At 37.6% G+C, this 13,944-nt stretch overlaps 1 protein-coding gene across 2 annotated transcripts in view; it reads right to left on the bottom strand.

Moving 5' to 3' along the window:
* Window positions 1-13,944, bottom strand: part of CDH13 (cadherin 13) — a 389,565-nt gene that overhangs the window by 19,892 nt on the left and 355,729 nt on the right. For both annotated transcript variants that reach the window (XM_015874147.3, XM_015874146.3), the window contains exon 11: window positions 7,014-7,156. In XM_015874147.3, the coding sequence (XP_015729633.1) occupies window positions 7,014-7,156 (143 nt within the window). The remainder of the gene's footprint in view (window positions 1-7,013; window positions 7,157-13,944) is intronic.

Raw genomic sequence — 13,944 nt, 5'->3', positions numbered from 1 at the left:
ATTTCACACTGAAAGAAAATCAGCGCTCGCTATTAAATCCTGATTTTAAGAATTCGAAGAAGTGATCTTGAGATGGTGATGTAAGAGCTTCCAAGCTTGTTAAGGTCTGAGGGACTAAAAATTTGATTGACAACACCAAAAATGTACAGATTCATCTTAGATCGTGCTGCAATTGTAAATCTATGTTACACTTATTTGTAGTGCATTGGGACTGGTAATATCTTCATCTCCTAGCATTAGACCACATAAAAACCTGATAGCAGTCCTTGGTTAGGCAGCAGTTAGTGATGCTGTAAGATGCAACAAGGACAAAATAGACTAACACAAAAGTAGTTCTATTTCAAGTGTTAGAGACCAGCATAGGATATGATGGGATCTATTGTCTGTCACCTAGAATCTGTAAAGCAAAAGACTGTTACCAGAAGATGTCGATGTTAAACTGGATCTTGGTACCTTCAGCATAAATTGCCATATTGCTCCTTTTATTTTAAAAAATAGTATCAAAATAAATGCTTCACTTCTATAATTCTATGTACTTGTATTATAACAAAGAGCTGCACAGAATTGTATTAGAATTATTAGTAATGTCTTACATGATAAGCACTCGGAAGAAAAACCTGGCCAATGAAAACTGAAACCGAGTTTTTGCTCCAGAAAGTTCTCACAGGAACAATGATGGCATTTAGACATCTAACTAATAAAATCAGGCAGTCAGATTCTTAAAAGATACCGATTGTGGACAATGATGACCATGGATTAAGATGACATTTCTCTTAAGTATCAAGGCTTGCTTAAAATGGCATGTCTAACAAGCAATTGTGGTTGAATGGCTGATGATGCGTTTAATCTGAGCGTAACATTTTTATGGACATACAGAGCCATTTCATGTTCCCCTTTTTAGTTTCTAAACAGAAACGTGATGCTGTGTATGGATTTCTAACACAGCTGAGCTGTGCTTCATGAAATTAAAACCAATATTCATACTGATTTGAAACTGGATTAAGGAACTGCTTATCAATGTACCTTTCAATACCAACTGCTTTCATGTATTTGATGTGAGAGCAGAAATGCAGAGTTGGCTAATACCACATAAGGGGGAGACTTTCTTACCGTGCTGGACATATCTGAAACCGAATACCACTAAAAGTGAAAGTCAAGGACTTCATTTTTAAGGCTATCCAATTGAAACTCAGGAAGCGACTGTGGGTTTCCTGCAGAGCATCCTATTTTATGGCACTGTGTAGACAACTGCATTTCTACCATGTCTTCCTACAGTTAGTATCATAAAAGATTGAACACTGCATAAACGAGTCCACAGTCATGTTTAAATGGGGGGGGATAATACTTTTTCAACTAATTAGCATTCGTTTAATTTATGACTGCCTTTCTCATTTAACTTCTTTATGTTTTGACATCAAACTTGACTTGATCTAAACCAGAACAAGTTGCACAAGAAAGTATTATCGACTGCACAAAGAAATACTTCTCCACATGTAATGTGAAAATTAGCTTTAGCTGAATTAGATGGAAGTCAATTTACTTGTAAATAATATGATTTGTTTAGTGGCACAGCTAAGGAACAAAGGATTGGTAATTAACTAACAAGGAAAACCCCAGACACAAATCTGAAAACATTAAGATATGTGGCTGCATGTATTCACTTAAGTTTAGCAAGTTCACCCAATGGCATGAAAAGTTAAAGATGGGAGATATCCTGTATTTAAAATACTGATGTTTTGTATCTTGGTCATTACAAGGGAATATTTACGTATAAATGACTTTGCAGTACAATAAATAATTTAAAACATTTAGGGGAAAAAAAATAAAAATAAAAATTTAATTTCAATTATTACTCTTTAAAAAAATAATTATATTTTCAAAGAAAATTCAACCAATTTAAAGAATCCATCAGCTGCACAGATTTAAGCCACAGTACTGCTAGAAGCTAGAACAACTTTTAGGAGGGATGGAGCACAGACTGTCAGTTTTCACATGCTCATTATGAGTGGCAAAAAAACTTCTGCACTCGATTCCTCTTATTAAATTAAGCTCCCAGCACCATCAAATTAATACATGTTATCTATGTCCTTCTACGCCATGATGCAAAAATTACAAGGCCATTTAATTACTCAAGCAAGCAGTTTGTCCTCTGCCAGACATGTAGGGTAACTGCCATGTAGATTTCTTCTCAGACTGACAGAATGGAAATTCATTTGCTCTCAGTTTTACTATGATATTTATGGTTTACCATTTAGCAGCAGTTTTTACTCCAATTGTGCTATCATTTATGTAACCGCAAAGCTCCATTCCAACTTCTTTTACCTGCTGAGACTTTTCTGTGGGCTAACAGTTGCACAGATAGGGAATGAGGAGGTGGAAGGAAGTGAAGAAGAACAATTTTTCTTCATGTCTGAGCCTAAAAACAGCCTTTGAAAATGTGAGTTCTCTAATTTCTGGCACTATTACATTTCCTCTGCTGCATCATCAATAAAGCCTTCTCTCCTTAAACTTCTGTAAACCACATCTGGATCATAATCACATGAAGGTCAAGTTGAACATTTGCAGTGGTATCTACAGAATTCTCTTCATTTTACTCCTATGTAACTAACCATAAAATGTCAGACTGCCTAAGATCTCCCCTTGGGTGTGGATTTATTTTTTACCCATTTCTCTACTTTCAGCTTCACATTTGCCTAAAGGAGAAGCTGCTTCCTTCTATTTATTAGAGCAAGACAGGAGGAGAACAAAGAATGAAAGGAGTATTTCAGAAATTCCCAAAGCCAGGCTGTGCAGGACACATTCAGGCTGTGTTATAGGCTCTCTCTTTAAGTGGTTGCACTTCAAATATAGACTGTGAGAAACAACACCTCATGATCTCTCATGATACTGCCATAAAAATCTAAACTGAAATTTCAGTCTCCTCCCTCCTGTTTCTTTTCTGCCTCCATCCTCTGTTCTTCTCATCAGACAGTGTGTGCACATGAGGTGATTTGGCAGCAGGTACTCACTGCAGGCGTAAATTCCGTTCAGACAGCCGTGCTCCATTACGCTTTGTGTTCCAGCTGAACTCCATTAATGGCTCAAGAAAAGTAAATGGAACCAATAGAGTGGTAAAATATCGGGATTTGGGTGTGCTGCTCAAGCGTCTGACATAGTTGAAATCTGGCCTTATAAACGCCATGCTGACATTTCCTATGAAAGAGGTCCCAAATTTCCCATGCTGTTGAAATTCCCTGTTTTATAAATACACATTGACGTATCCATTATTTGTTCCTCCAGAACATATAAAATAGTTTCCAAAAGTTGCGATGCTTCGTTCATTCACTCCCATAATATATGCAGATCCTATTTTTGAGTAATTACATTTCAAAAGAGCACAGCTCTTTCAGCATATCAAATTGCTACTGACATATGCCATCCGTCTTAAATACTGTTTTCAGCATTCTAATTTCTTTTTCTAATCATGAGTCCATGGTGACAAATTAAAACAATATTTTGCGTGCAATTCATATTTTGCTGAAATTTAAAATGGCAAGAAAAGGATAAGTATTCCGCTTATTTTCTCTTCTCAATTAATACAGCAATTAAGATAAGGGGTATAAAACTGGCTTAATTGGGTTGCTATGGCAACTAATTGCCTGATTTCTTCAAAAATAGCATGTTTTAGGTGGAATCAATCTGTGGTAATTTAATTATGTACATCATGAAGCCAGAAGACAGGTTAGGTACATGTAAGGAAAAATTCTATTTGCAAATGGTGACACATCTCTTTGTCACTCAATTATTTCCTAGCTGTTGTCTGCTTCCGTTCATTACACATGGTACAGAATGACAAATTTTCCTTCTAATGATTAGGACTATCAAGAACTGCACAACAGATGCTTGAGAGTATTTCAGCTGGTCCTTGGAAACACAGAAAAAAGTGAAAATTAGATCCTGACTCACCTCCTTCTCATTTTCCTTTTGGTGTGCTATCAGGATTTAAATGACTCAGTCAGATATCGGCACTTCCACATTTCTCACCAGCAGCTGGCCTACCTGACCTGCACAGGTTTGTTTCCATGTATCAAGCAAACTAAGGAAACCAAAGCTTTTCTTCTAAAGACCTGGAGAGTTTACATAATGGGAACAGAACAATTCCAAGGGAGTTTTTAGCACGACAGCCTTTGTGAGAAAAAAAAAGTGGGCATTATGCTTTATGAGAGTCATCTCAAATGCTCCAGAATGTAACAGGATCTGTACAACATAGTTACACAGCAGCTCACCTGGAAGGTCTGATCCAAGCAGGTCTCTCAGACTGAAGTGATTTATTGCCTATATATGTGTGGTTTATACAGACACTCCCAATAATTATGCTTATAATACTGCATTGTTTTTAGTGATTAGAATGGTGAATAAAGGAAATAAAATGGTGACCACTATTGGCACCTTTCATAATCTTGATAACCCCTGATAAGGTTGAATGAAACTAAGTTTGCATAAACCTGACTTTGTCCTGTTATGAGCTCATTCTCAGACTAAACACAGTTCATGACACTTCAAAGTGTTAAGTCTGCTTCATGATATTTCCTACCATTATTTAATTTCTTCTTTAATAGACCAGAGACTCTGTGTCCACACAAGTCTTTAATAAAGAGGTTTCAAATTCTAAAGACACTACCTTGACCTTTACTGCAATCAAAAGTACAGAGCAAGTTGGGATATTCATTCCAAAAAGTTCTTTTTACCATGAAATTTCCCTCAATAAAAGGTCAAACTTCATTATCTATAAAATTAAGAGTGTCCATCAAATGTGCTTTTATGCATTGTTTAAATTAAGTTTGGAATGCACAGGAACTGTTTAGAGCAGATGTAATATAGTTCGTGCTTAGCTACATTTCTCTTTAGTTAATTGGATAATAGTATCAAGTTCAAGAAGAACATAATAAATGTATTATTTTCTGCACTGGAATGACTTCATTTTCTAATAATTCTCTCATGATTACCATCCTACAAATAAAGAAAGCTTTCGTGATTTACTGATGAAAGATAGATCTGTGATGGATTTATATAAAGAACCACCAACCATGGAGTTCCTGGTTTTACTTCTGGCTGAAATCTCAAATATCTTACTAAACAGAAAAACTCCCTTCCATTTGTCCCCAGCCTTGAAGGGTGATAACCAGCAGTCAGTGCCTGGAGTATCCAGTAACAGCTTCTCCACTGATATCAGTGGAAGGGGAAGAAAAAAGAAGTACCACCAGGAGTTTGCCTTCAGCTGCCTCTACAGCTGAAATAAAATACCAGTGTGTGGTCATTTTAAAAACAGGCAGTGATGGAATATAATGGATATCTGAGTCCCTTCTGTAGCTAATATATTCTATATGCTATGAATACTAGCAGAAAACGATTTGTCCTTTTCATGTTTGACTAAGGTTCTTTTGCAAGGACTAATGTCCAAATCTGTATTTCATTTTAGAATCTTACCACATTATAAATACCATTAAAAATCAGCACACAGCTCACAGCACAGTAAACATCATGTTTGAATGACCATTACTGGCACCTTAGCATGCCAGTACTAAACGCACACATGTGGTTCCTAATTACTTCATTAAATAAGTCAATAATGTTGAAGTAGATTAGCTCCCGTGCTAACAGGACTACCAAATTAGAAATAAGCACAACAACTGCTAGAATGAGATGCTGACTCAGTATGTCAGCTGAACACAATTCCTTTGTGTCCAACCCATGTTACCACGTCCTCTCTTGCTCTGTGGTGTAGTGCACCTTTTAGACACCTCTGTCTCCTTTTTCCAGCATGGATAAAGTTATGGGAATGAAGAGGGTTCACTGAGCAGTAAGGCTCCTGCTTCAGAATGGCTGAGTAATGAGTGTTACTGTGCTGAGAGTAAGATAAACATCTACCCCAAAGTAAGGAAAATTCATCTTCATATAGACTGATTCCCACAGTAGGAAATACTCAACATTTTATAGCTGAGTCTTCCGCCTCTTCTCTTAGAGGGTGTTTGACTCCACCTTTAAAACATGTGAAACTTTACTCTATTGATAATCCTTCTGGAATATTATACCGGAATGTAACTTTCATCCTAAGATGATATTTCCTGTTTTAAGGTGCCTTTAAAACGTCTTTATTTGATAGCATGTTAAAAACAGAGATAAGTTTAGTGCTACATTTTGCTGTGGAAATTTCCCTAGAAAATATATGTTTATGAATGATAAGGAAAGTATCAGCAGAATTTTTATCTTTCATATATAAGGAGATACTTTCCCCTCCCCCCCATCAGGCCCCACAAATGTTCCCTGAGTCCCATGGTTACAAAAATATAGAATTGCTCTCTTAAAAAGAACATTCTGCAGTTCATCACTAGGACTAAACCAGCTGCAGCTGTGGGAAAATGTTACCATATTAGCTGTAATATTACAGACAAATCTGTTATTTATTTTGCTCCGTTAGCTCTGGAGGTTTGCAGAAACATTCCGGATTTTCTCTTCTCTTTATGCTCCAAAAGTCGCTTACTGAATTTTCAGTAGATAGTTTAATTCTGATTATATTTGACAGAAGGAACTTTAATCCTCATAATATTTAAAAAATATTGCATTTTAACAAGGGTTTTTACTTAGGTTTTTATTGCCACTGTCACTGCATTGAGTAGAATAGAATTCAGCATATCAGGGACAAGTTGTTATTGGAATTTAGGTGCCTTAGGCTTACTAACTGCTCAAATATTATGAAGAAATTAACTCTGATAAAGACGATTTATTGCTTTCCAAGAATATTCACATGTTATTTGCATCTCTCATTGAGATCTCAGCATAGAAATAAGTATTTGAGATGTAACCTTAAATCAAAATTGCTCTGAATTTGATGGTTTTTTCTTTGTTATTGCAGTGACCTCCTGTGCCTTCAGATGGCCAGCTAACAAAGTGCTTAAACCTATGCATGTGTACCTTTCAAATAGAAAAACAATTAGTTATATATTGAGTGAATACAGTCCATAATAGTTACTCACCACTGTCTATTGCCAAAAAGAGAGCAGTGTATATGTTATTCTGAACATGAGGAGATTCCCGATCCAAGATAGCAGTGGTGGCAACGGTACCATTGGTAGGATTAATCTCTAGCCAGCTTGCTGGATCCTTGTAAACCGAATACCTAAGTAAAAAGGAAATAATCATCATCAATTTGTGTATTTAGAAATAAAACAGTTGCATTTCTACAAAAGAATGTGTCTTTTCAGTCATAGGTTTCTATGGGGTGGATCTCTTAAGACTTCAAATAAAACCCAACAACTTAAACTTGGCGTTTTCCTTTTGAGACGGAGCATTATTGTTAAGTTCATTTGACAAAGAAACACAGATTTGAGCCAATACCTTTGGATACAGAAGCCCCAGAGCTTCACAGAGAAATCAATATCTGAAACATTACATAGGATCTGCTTCCTCCTAAGAGTCTTAGGAGTGTTACACAGCTAAAGTATCTGAATACTTTCAGCAGGCCTCTGCAGTAGCAGTGGTGTTTACGGACTTCATAAATCCTCTCACATTCTTCTAGACTCCGAGTTCAAGTTGCTTGGACTAGAATTTATTTCCTTTTATTGCTTTTCCAAATTTTTTTTTTTTTTTTTTTTTTTTTTTTTTTTTTTTCCCCTTGCAGTTGATTATTTAGGATGGGTCTGGAGATACAGTAAAATGTGAGATGTGATATCCAAATTGAGTTTAGATTCATTGGGTCTGACTCAGGAGCGGGCTGTATGCAGATGCTCTGTTTGCATGCATTTGTTCTGCAGTTTTTGATCCGTAGTTTTTTGCTTCTATTAATTTGATATAGATGTTGTAGCAATTAGATCAATATGATGAGAAGGGCATTACAAACAAGGTGTGCAACTATTTTCTGAGCAAGTAAATAAATGTAACAGATTGTTAGAGAGGAAGAAATAAAGCATGTAAAAGGAAAGAAAATGGTTATTTGCTAGAAAAGGAGAACAACTGTAGGCCAACCAGAGACGTGGTATCATTGAATTCCTACTTCAGAGGCTTGCTTTGGTCTATTTTCTCCTCTGGGAAGAGGAAATATGAATCACTGTCAATTGCTAGATTCCTCTAAGAAACTAAGGTATGTCTTTTCCCACCCCTAACAATGAAGGGGCAATGTCATCTGTCCTGTCCAGTTGCCTCTGCAGCCTCAGTTCTTGTCTCAGGCCTATAAAGCTTCTGCTCTGTCACTGTCCAAAAGTCATTTTAATGAAATGAAGAATGGGTCCCCTCCCATCCCTCATCCCAGCTATAACTCAGAATTGGAAATAATCCCATAGGAAGATGTCATTAAGCAAAGACAATAATTTGGGGGCATGGACACCACAATAGTCAGCAAGAAGAAAATTGGTTGCTTAAAAAGGTTCAGCTTCTGGACATGCTGGATTCCTCATTTGTGAGCTAGGTAGCACAGTTAGTTATGCCTGAGAAACAGGACAGAAGCATCTTTTCCCAGGCCACATATCAGGTATCCATCATAACTGCAAGCAGAGGAATACTTGAATTATGCTGTAGAACATACAGAGCTCCATAATCCTTACAGATTTGCCACGTGGCTCACAGGACCATTGAAATAAACTGCTCTATAGTTTGACTTTCTACTCCAAAGATCAATAGGATACTCTCATTTCATAAGAACGAGGTGGTAATAGACACTGGCTATGTGAATGCTGTTCTTTACTAAGACTCTCAAAACACACGGCTTGCTTATGTTCCAACAGAAGTCACTGAGAGTTTCTAAACCATTGGCTTCCTTCCTATCCCTTAGGCAATACATGAAGAAGAAGCAAAAGCAACTGCTAACATGAAGTGAGACATTCCATCAACACAACATGTCCCTCCACGTAACCATCTGAACTAATCAATAGCTGAGCTTTATCTCCTGTAAAAACAAGTTGCTAGATTGGTAGCAACACAGATCCTTATTTCACTTGTATTTTTTACTGTTGTTTTTATAACTTTGCAACAAAGAGACGCACAAACACATGAAACCAGGGCAACCCACACAATTCACACTCCGTTGTAAAACTGCAAATTCTCAATTAACCCTGAAACAATTTAAGAAGATTCAACACTTTTAAAGTAATGAGGATTTAAAATGGATTGCATTATCTTCCCTGATTGCTCTACAAAGCACTGATGGCTGTGCAAATAAAACACTGAATTGTATAACCTGTGATTTGGCACAGGATATTGTGAAAGTAGCACTTTGTCTTTCCCACATTTTTTACTTCTTGTGAGCATACTGCAGTAGAGCCAAGATAATTGTTCTGTGGGTTTTTTTGTTCGTGTGTTTGTTTTTGAGGACTCTGATAGCAAAAGATGTAGGATAAACTCATCAAGAAAAACACTATAAAAATAGAAATACAGAATACAGAACTTCACTTCTTATGTTTGACTCCGGTGGGATCTACTCATATGTGGCGGTCTTGAAAATCAGACCATGTTTAGCTCACTAAACACGAACTTACATGCCTGCTTGCACCCACTCTGTTTTGAAAAGCATGTTGATAGATCTGTATGGATGTATACAAGCCTGTGTTCTCTGGAATGCCAATTACTGCTTATTTTAGACTCATTCTATCTTGTAGTAGTGAAATTTAGTGCTACCTTGTAGAGTTTCTTTGTTTTCTTGTTCTTAATTTAAACCGTATCAACAGAACACAGTCTCTGAGGTTCATATGAACACCTGAGTATGGGCGACTGGGTGTAGCCTGTGTGGCTGTTATCTGCTTGCACAAGGTTCATGCTCTGGCATTATCTGTAAGGCAGGTATTGCAAAAGAAGCAGAAGAAACAGTTCCCTGGAAATTACCTGCTGGGAAGTATATACCTTAGCTATAGTATTAAGAACAGATGCAGAGTGGCTATAGATGCAGAAGGGAATACAAATCAATCTGTGCCCTTCGACTATTTGATGCAGAACTACAATAAAATAGCAAATATATGGAAATGATTTTAAATGCATAAATGTCATCTTTCTCATCTTGTAATGCAGGTAAATAATTCAGAGGATGCCTCCTGGGGTGGCTAGCAGACATGCTTGGTAGTTGTGGCTGGCAGCTTGATTTGCACAGAAAACTGTTACGCAGAATAGAGCTAATAAGGTAGACATGGAGATCTTTCAGAACCACAACCTTGCATTAGCCACAACAACAGTTTCACAGCCAACAGTCAAATAGCCCAGAGGGTCAAGGAGAGCAGCCAGGCATCTAGGAGCAGAGTCAGATGCTGCTCTTGGCAAGGACTGCCAGAGCTTAGTAGTTGCCAGAATTTTCCCATGTGGAGTCAAGGGGTCTTGGCCCTTAGCTATAACAGAAACAGAAGCAAGGCAAAATGAGGCATTTTGAACATATTGAGTATCATCACAACAGGAAAGAGCAGTGCCAAATCCACACTGAATGACCCGTCTGTGCCAGCTTGCTTTGTGGCACTGACAAGAGTTAAGGTGAGCAAGCTGGACAGGCTGGGAAGGGTGGCAGTTCTTCAGCCTTGTTCATGTGGGCACTGCTCATCTCACCTTGTACAGAGATTGTGTGACTAACAAGATGCAACAGAAGTGGTTCAGTGGTATTGGCCCAATGAAGTATATGACTTTGCAGCTAGAGTCTGAACTGCAGGCTACAGGCAGCAAGGTGACACCATGGCTAACTAGTGAGCAAGGCAGAAGATACCATGTAAAAAGAGTTTTGAAAGGAGTGTGAGTTCATCCCGCTCTCTTGCATTGCTCATGGACTAGCTGGACATGGGTTACTGGGTGGTGAGCAATTGCTTCCACATCACTTGTTATATACACTAATACATATGAATATGTAACTATTACCCATTTTTAGTATCTAATAGTAAATAGTTTTATCTCAATCTACGAATCCTACTTTGTTGCTTTTTTCCCCTAATTCTCTTCTTTTATCCAAGTGGGAAGGGAGGGAGAGAGCGGACAACTATGTGGCGTTCAACCACCTGGCAGGTTAAACCACAACACCAAGTCATAGCTTTAAAATGGTAAGGATGTATTTCTGCCTTGAGAAGCTTTGAAAAGGATAAAATTACTAAAAGATCGCTAGAGGACTGAGAACATAATGCAACGACGGACATCAAAAGTACTGAGATAGGCAGAGCAGAAAAGAGTAATTTGAATAGCTTTCTTAACATGCAGAAAAAAATCATCACTGTCATTTTCAAATTGTACAGTTAACTCCTTTTTTTTAAACCACATTTAAAATAGAGACAAAACCAGATGATTCCAAATTCATTCTCTCTTCTATGTGCATGTGTCAGTGTGAGCGTGTGTGTGCTTACTGGTCCTGGGTGAAACTCAAAGTGTCAAAATATTGACAGCAACCATTTTCATAGCATTTCAATCTGTTCAGTCTGACTGGAAGGAGTCAGTATCAGAAATGTAACAAAGCTTATTCATACATTCATATTCACAGCTTTTATGGATTCTGGCCCTACTGACATAAGGAAAATATATCAGGGTTGACTATACCCAACATTTCCCCTACAAAGTATAAACACACATTTCTATTCTGAATGGAAGGCATTCACATCATTCACATTTCTCAATCCATAGCATTTCACTGACAATTAGGTGGGTGTGTTGAAGTTACCATATCTGTTTTGTTCCTGCTGGGACTGTACCATATAACAGCAGTCTCTGAACTCTTTCCATGAGCTCTTCATGATCTTCTCAAGTAAACTGATTAGCGTGGCAGGTAACTTTGTGTTTTCTGAGCTTAGGAGCTCAGCATGACACCCTCATTTTGTCTCTGAGTGAAAAATCCTCCCAACACAGACATTATTAATCTTTAAATCAAGCTGACACAAATCTCATCTCATGACACCAATTCAACCTGAACAATCAAGATTACCTTACCACCACATAACATCTTTTCCACTGAATCACCAGCACCTTTTGCCTTCACTAATTAAGGCAGCAAAAGACACAGCATGCCCTAACAGTAGCAAGAAGACATTACTGGGCACAACTGAATTCATCACATTAACAAAATATCTGGCAATTGAATCAGTCACCGGTAGGAGTTACTCATCACATTTTCTTGAGGAAGATATAAGTAAGCATTTATGAAGGAACTCAATTATTCACCAGGCTTTTCATGCCTCCTTTCAATACTACTTCCACCTATGTCTTCCCATTTGGATATCAAAAGGTCCTATAACCTCTTAAGTATTAAGAAATACACAGATTTAGCATCTCATACAACAGTCAGCAATGGTCTGCAGTCCAACGAAGAGCCAGTGCCCACCATACAGCCCCAGTGCAGTTGGCACTGGTCTGTCCCAACAATTCTGTGCCTTGGTTTCTGTCTCCTTTTAAATGAGTACACGCAGGTGGCATGGCAGTATTGTCAGAACTATATCATTACTGCTATGGGCACAAGATCACAAGAATTTCAGTGTAACTCTGCTGTTGCTTAGGGTGTTCTGTTATGCAGGCGTATCTGAGTAATAATTCAAAGCTAAGTTTTTTTTCATAATTTATTAGCAATTCAAATAAAACTGCCTGAAATAACAAAAGCATGTCAGCAGGTAAATGGCTATGTGCTAGGAGAGATAGGGGCAAAAATTAATCAGTACCGCTTTCTGTACATAAGATTAACTGCATTGCCGTTAGTAAACAGATATACAGTGCTACCCTGGCACTTTTTAATTCCCATATTCCTTGTTGCTTCCATCACAACGGTTTTATATATGAATTGTGGGTCTTGTGCTTCCCATGGGGATGCAACTGGCATATCAATCTACTTATAATGATATATAATATCAATATATGATACATTATATACCAATATGTATATGTGACACATTAATAGCTCCATGTGCCATTTGCAATAGGTCTATGGTTTGTCCATAGAACAGCTGGCTACTAGACATTTCAGGTTTACATATGAGGGACCAGAATAATGGCCAGGCAGTGTATGGGAACTGGTAATGGTAAATAGTCAGGAGAGCAGATTGAGATCAATGCTGAGTAAAGACCATTAGTTTGTCACCCAATTAATAAGACACTCGTAAGTTTATACAGCAACACCCTGCAGCCTTACAGAGTCAGCTAGATGAATCAGTTCTTTAGCAATTTCTTTTTCATCCATGTAATATGAATGAACAGAGGGAAAAAAAAAACCTGCATTGAGCTCAGTACTCTCCATGACAGATCATGGCTAGCACTAGCTTAAAGCTAGCACAGATGTCTGTCCACTGTATTGGGGATATGACCCTAAATGACTAAAAAGCAGCTGTGGGATTTATTATAATGGGGAAAACAGAAGCATAAGTATTTCATCGCAGAATGTTACTGAGGCAAAATCTAAGCATTTAATCATCTCAAAACCTACAGGCCAAGACATTACCTAAGAGAAACAAGTGCTGATATCGCATTGGTTGCTGAACCTCAAAAGGCTTCAGAAAATCTCTTCTGTACATCAAACTTTGAGATTTCTCAAAACCATCACCCACAGTTTTTAAGACCCGTTTTGAATCCTAAACCTACCTGCCTTTGGGCAAAACCTTGACATACACATATCCCTTGTAAACGTACTCTATTAAGACGGAGCTGAGAAATGCCCAATGATCTGCATAAGATGATGCCAATAAAAACTCAAAAAAAATTAAATCTGAATTGTTAAGTTTGCACTTTCCACTCCCTGTATTTGACTTGTACACTGAAAATGGTGAACTAAGCATAGTTAAACCATCTTTTCCAATTAAATATATGGTCATACCAAATGCTTGGCTTCAAATTTAGGTTGAAATGCTGTTACTGGAAGTATGGCTGTATGCTAAATGAGCAGCAGGGCTGTGAAATATCTCCTGCAGTGCTCTCCTGCAGTAGCCAAACTGCTTCAGGTAGACAATTGGAAATTAAAAAAGAAGCAAATTTAACTGAAAT

The sequence above is a fragment of the Coturnix japonica genome, chromosome 6 (assembly GCF_054131305.1).
Source record: "Coturnix japonica strain WE chromosome 6, WE-NBRP24, whole genome shotgun sequence".
In the NCBI taxonomy this organism is placed as follows: domain Eukaryota; kingdom Metazoa; phylum Chordata; class Aves; order Galliformes; family Phasianidae; genus Coturnix; species Coturnix japonica.
This window is presented reverse-complemented; position numbering and strand designations above follow the sequence as displayed.